This window comes from Scatophagus argus, chromosome 7 (genome assembly GCF_020382885.2).
Source record: "Scatophagus argus isolate fScaArg1 chromosome 7, fScaArg1.pri, whole genome shotgun sequence".
Taxonomy (NCBI): domain Eukaryota; kingdom Metazoa; phylum Chordata; class Actinopteri; family Scatophagidae; genus Scatophagus; species Scatophagus argus.
The window spans coordinates 25,558,405-25,564,921 of record NC_058499.1 but is presented as its reverse complement, the minus strand read 5'-3'; the positions used below and the strand labels follow the sequence as shown (position 1 = coordinate 25,564,921).

General features: G+C 37.7%; 1 protein-coding gene across 4 annotated transcripts in view; it reads right to left on the bottom strand.

Annotated features, from left to right (window-relative positions):
- Positions 1-1,515: 1,515 nt before the first annotated feature.
- The window catches only part of ripor1 (RHO family interacting cell polarization regulator 1), a 57,883-nt gene continuing 52,881 nt past the window's right edge, over positions 1,516-6,517 (bottom strand). For all 4 annotated transcript variants that reach the window (XM_046394775.1, XM_046394778.1, XM_046394774.1 and 1 more), the window contains exon 24: positions 1,516-6,164. In XM_046394775.1, the coding sequence (XP_046250731.1) occupies positions 6,067-6,164 (98 nt within the window). In that variant the 3' untranslated portion in view covers positions 1,516-6,066. The remainder of the gene's footprint in view (positions 6,165-6,517) is intronic.

Genomic DNA, 6,517 nt, shown 5'->3' with positions numbered 1-6,517 from the left:
TGGTTTGCTGCTGATGCTGTAGTATTTAATTATGTAGCAATGGCACATTGAACAGTCATAATATGTGTGTGCCCATACTAAGCATGCAAAAAATGATCAGGAAAAATCCACAGAATTCGTTATTAACTGTCCCTTGAAAGCTTTGAATTGCTATGTATGTATGTATGTTCAATCAGAAATGTCCTTCAATTATTAATCATAGACATAGAGTCATCCATGTATGCAGCTGTGGCCTAGAGGTTGGAGAAGTGGCTTGTGATCGCTGGTTCAATTCCACCACTGGACGGGCAGGAAAAATTATGGTGTGGTGGAGTGATTAATGTGAAAAATCCCCCCTGTGAATATAATTAAGAGAGTTTGCTCCCTGGATGCTTCATGCAGCCCCACTACTTCTGTGTGTTTCACTACATGTAATTTGCTGGGTGTTGCATGCATGTGTGTGTTCAACTAAGGATGGGTCAAATGCAGAAGACAAATTCAGTGTGTGTATGTAAAAATATATATACTGTCAATAACAATAAAGTGATTCTTCTTCTTCTTCCATGTTCCTTGCTGTTTGCTGTCCATCCGAGTAAGAGGTAATCTCTGTTTTCAATGTAGCATCCAAACCTTTCATATGTTCCACAAATGCAGCATTAATATATATTAGCTTTATATATATATACAGCATTACATCCTATGGTGTATGGGTAAAATGTTACTGTGCATTCTAAAGTTCTACATGGGACACCCAGAGGCACCCAATGTCCTTAGTCTGTGCAAAAAAAAAAAAAAAAATCACTGTTTTAGGAGACATAAAGTCTAATGATGCCTTCTAAAGCAACCATCTGACTAAGAAATTCCCCTATGTGTGAGCAGCTTATGTTATTACAAACACAATATCATGAGACAATCATTTAAATGTATTTTTATTTGTTTATATATTTGACACCAGAATGACATATTTTTAATAAAGAAAAAGAATTAAACATTTTATTTCCAATGCTACTTTGCACTCTCCATTCTTAAATAAAGTATCTCATCCATGTCTTATTGCATCTGTTATTATCAAACCTTTAGGCACTTAAACACTGAGATGCTTTAATGATTCAGAGGTATAGTAGCACATTGCTGTCCTATAGAAACTAATAGTAGTAAATGCAATAAATACATTACAAGTACAAACAGTGAGTCCCCCTCATGTCACATCAGTCATATATCTCAGTGTCACTGCAGCCTATTAAAGAACCAACATCCACACTGAACAAAAAATACAAATATCTAGTTGTCTGACCACCTGTAACGTCAACACAACAGTACATAACAGTAATTCATTATTGCCTTCAATAATTGTGCACCTACAATGCATAAAAGAGAATAAGGTCTATGTGAAGAAATAGTTCTGAGATTAATCTCTGAATAATAAACCTAAGATTAAACTCAGTGAGAATTCTTTAAACATTTTTGCCCAAATTTTGATTATTTTAATTTCATTTCTAACAATATGAGGATTCTGATAATGATGTTCCTTTTTTCCTCATGACTCAACTATTTTTTTAAGCCTTTGCCCTAATGCTCAGTCAAAATGGTCACATTCTCATTTACTTCCCATAACAGTCATATAGAAGTAGATTTTCAATACACTCGTGTTGCTGCGAAACGTCCAAGTCAGTCTAAGAGAAGTAAACAGCTTTGGCACGTTGTAAAATTAAGAAAACAACCTGAAAGGTTCCATTTGCACGTCACACACTACAGTTTTGATTACATAGCATGTTCACATGTTGAGAAAGTGAGATCTGCTTGAAGCTATCACCAGTCGGACTACAATTGTTACATTTGTGTGTGATGTTAGTGACAGCAGTACAAAAGCCAAGACAACAGAAATAATTGTAGTTTACAGCCATATGAGGCTGTACTTAGGCACAGCAATGCTTTCAGTTAAATGCTAATATCAGAATTGTACTATATTCGCAATGACAATGCTAACATGCTGATGTGTAGCAGCTATGTTTTCCACCTTATCATATTTGCTAATCAGCCAGCTGAGGGTGATAGGAATGTCATCAGTTTTGCAGGTCATAAACCAGTCAGACACACAGAAAATTTGACCTGATGGTGGTGTTTAAAAAAAAAAAAAAAAAAAAAAGTAGGCAGATCACCTTAGTTATTAAAACTGACCCTGACATGACTATCTGAACCAAATTTCATGGATTGTTTACCAAGACATTTTAGTCTGGACCAAAGTGGTGGATTGATTGCCTTGCAACAGAGTCCCACTGCTAACTGGGCTATGAATTATGTATCATTTCCTGTTGATACCATTTTTTTTCACTGTCAGAATTACACTTGAAACATCCTATTTACACACACTCTTGCTCACAAGCAAGAACAATCTGTTGTTGGTATAAACAGTTTGTTTGAAAATATCACATTTTGTTTTTATTTATGTGGAATTATGGTTGTGTACCATCTTTGGTAAGCATCAGATTTTAGTTTATTACTTGAGTCAAATGGAATAAACATGTAAACACACTATTATTTAATGGTTATGATTCCATGTCAGGGGCAAATTTACTTGAAATTTGTTACAGTTGTATTATAATTATTCCTATCTCCTCTCTCCCTATTTTCTAAAAGTAAGAAATTGTTCAGGTTTGACGTTCATCTGTTACGGATCTGAATTTAAGGTGAACTTAAGTGAACCTGGACCTGGCTGAACCAATCTATCACCATCAAATAAGACAAAGTCCTCCAAAGCAGTTTGCGACAGTAATGCAAATATTCCATGACTCCAAACAGAATGCCACCCCCCTTTACAGTAAGTATGCCAGCAGTACAGTTAAACACCACAGAAGGTCATGTCATTCGCTGAATCAGTTCAATAAACTGACTGGATGAAAGGCTGAAAATAAATTGTTTCATTAGAAAAGTAAAAATGCATCTAAAAAAAAAAACAATGCATACATTTACAAATTAAGACTGAGATAAAAACAGTTTACAATCACAGAATATTGAATTCCAGTGGCATCTATTCATATGTATTTCCATAAAGAAGAAGATATACCAGAATTGTAAAAAAAATAATAAGAATAATAATGGCACCAATTTATTTAAACAATTGTCTGTGCAGAACATAAATTTTCCACCCGAGATCTTTATATAGAACCACAGTGTTAGTTATACTTTTCTTTTGTTTTTAGGTGCTGCCAATATGTTGACAACATTAAGCATAAATGCATACAAGACACAATCAGGGAAAAATATCTGTTGAATTAAATGACATTTCACAGTTAATAAGCCAGCTTTAGCAGTGTGGTAGGTACGGGATAGAAAGCAGTTTCCTGTCTAAGCCTGCCGGCTAAAACATGCAGCGGCTGTTTACTGCAGCTTATTGAGCTGCTGAATCTACAGTGTCCAGGGTTCCCTCCCTACCTCAGCCACAAGTGTCGTCCTGAGCAACACAATTAAGCACCACCTGCTTACCTGTTGCAAGTGGCTTCATTGTACATACATCATACCAGCTAAAGGATTCCAGCTCTGCTGAAGAACAAGAATGTAAAAGAACATAAAGCATATTTTCCCATCATATCAACAAATACAATCCAGTAAAATAAAAAAAATAATCTTATTCATTTCTTTGCTTCCCAGGCCTACAGGACACTCAAGTCGACCTAAATTAAATTAAGATTTTGATGATCTCTCCGTGATGAAACATGCATACACGAAGTTATGGTCAGGAGGAACAAGTCATGGTTTGCACTCAAAAAATAATTATCTTCAAGATGTATTTGTTTTGCTTTTTTTTTGTTTTAATTTCCTTTTCAATGCAGGAACAACTGGGAAAGAGGAGACCTCCACCAAGGCCAACAATCCACTTTTCTATGATATGCAAATCTGAAAACAACATGTGCACAGCTGAAACATCACCATCATCTCTCAATCACCACTTATTACCCAACAGAATAGTGTATGACCCTGCACCTGTATTTCCTTCTACTTACTATAACTATTACTTTGCAGTGTATGGGGACGTTTCTGGGCTTTTGGGCAGTGAGCCCTCAATCAATAACAGTGCACAGGGTGTGAAGTCAGACTATATATAGTCACTATGTTACATCTCTGCCTCTTCTGTCTGCATCATGGACGGACAATGAAAAGCTGCAGTCTATATGTCTGTTTGACATGCTCTTCATCTGAATTCACATAAAATCCAAAATGTGATACCTTCCTACAATGGGTTGTGCAGAAATATGGGCTTGGGCTTTAAAAACACCATGATACAAGGAGAAAATACCATTTCATTTTTCAGATGCACGCCTTTGTTTTAGCTAATATTGCTAACAACCCACTGGTGCTCTTTAGAGCTTGGGAGGAGTTGGATGACTAGCAACCTCTTTATATCCTGTGCAGGGTGGAGGGTGGGCTTGGAGACTATCCCAGCTGATGTTGGGTGAGAGGTGGGGTACACTCTGGTCACCAATTCAGCACAGGGTTGACATACAGAGACAAAAAACCATTCTTCCTCACATTCACACAAAACTGAGATCGTAGAGAGAGATCAGCGATGCTGCCAGAAGCAGGCTCCGACAGCAGGGTTTTTACGTCCTGCCTTTCAGAACAGGCAGTAATGCTTGTGCCTTTGGATGGAGTCAGAAGACACACTGTACGAACTATACGTAGTTTGTTAAAAGTCTGATAGGACAAATTTAGAGGAAAATCCAAACCCGTCCTTGAAAACAAACACTTCAAAGAGACGCTTCTGTCCCTTGCGGATCAGTAAGTTCACATTCGCAATCTGCTAGATGTTCCTGCAATGAAAAAGCTTTTCTGAATGAATACGAATAAGTTTGTGAAGTTCAGAATATCTATATTCTGAGAACAAATGTGTGTGGATGTTTAGGCTCATACTTGTACTTCTGACCGTTGCTGCCTCATAGAAGACTTTGAGGTTTGTGCATATCATCTGCTGTCAGATCTTCACACAGACGCCTACTTCCTTAATATCGCGTTAACTGTTCTGCACTGTCATTGACAAGTGCTTATTTTCGCTAGTGTCCTAGTGTCATTTAGACTCAGTGTCAACTCGGCTTCAAGCCCACTCACACACACGTCTTAAAGGGTTACGACAGCCTTGGTGCAAGTACTGCAGACAAGTAACCACAATCATCTGGCAAAAATTAAAATCAACAAGTAGATCATAGTAAAGGCAGAAGTGCATGAGAAAAGCCTTTTGCTGTCATTAATTTTCAGTGTGTAGGCATGTTACATGACACAACAAGGTGTCCACCTGGAGTAAAACCGCATTTAATCTGAAATGGACAGAGTAGTATCCCTTAAGAAAGGTAGTTTTAGATTACAGAAGAGGTAGCATTATACTGTAGAATGGAATATTTACTCTGTATATGTACGTAACCAGTCAAAAAGAAAACCCATAAAAATATAAGAAACTCAACATTCTGTACATTTTTTGGGCACTTAGTAGGCTATAAAAATGAAAATGATATAACTCAGTGACTTGAGAGTGCTTTCTAGACTTTGGCTAACTTAGGTGTTACTTCAGTGTAGGCCTGTTTGTGTGTGGGCCACAGAGGAACAGGACTATGATTGCAATTTGTCCACTATTTTCACTTGATTATGACTCAGGCAACACAGACAAGTTCCTCCCTGTCCCGTTGACTCTCCCACATCTTATTCCTTCACTGTCCCTTTCATTATTACACTCCCTCCCTTCAGCCACCCTTCCAATCGAGCCTGCTCACATTGTACATTTTTTCAGTCATCTCTCCAGTCCGACTGATTTTCTCAGAGTAGTTAGCACAGGATGATAAACATTGTGTTTGTAGCTTACTGACCATAAATGTTCACCCAGTATTCAGTAGAGTTGCTGTCCTTGATGTGAGTAATATGACAGACATCTTTCAGACAGTGACAGTGTGTATACTTAATATTATAGATTATATTTGTCTTTGTATGTTTTAGTGGTAGTAATGGAGTAGAACAAACAGCAAACTGTACATTCTCATGACATTGTGTCAAAGCACAACATTCACCCAGTGTGTGTGTGTGTGTGTGTGTGTGTGTGTGGTGTCAGAAAGCTGTGCTGGCCATGCTTCCTGGAGCGAAGAGTCTCGGTATACTGTCCTGAGATGTCTCCACATGTCTGTGGGCCATCTTCCCCTCCTCGCCTGTTTCACGCAATGAATGGAAGGACAACAAAAAGACGAATGAGTGCATGAATCCTCTCCAGAGACATTTGTGTTGGAAAAAGTCAAATTAACAGAAAAAAGTCCCACATAGCAGCAGCTGTCAACATGGCCAAATGTATATTTTCATATGTTTTCTGGGCCAGGGTGACAAGGTGATATAGATGGTGAGATAAAACATGCCGTTCACCCAAGACTAAATGATGCTTTACTGTCTATTTTGTGACTTGCAAAACTGTCCTAAAATCCCATGAATGGCACAATTCAAATTGGATCAGAACATTACTTGTCTCTCTCCATTCACCATCATACATATTTTTTCTGAATTAACGTCC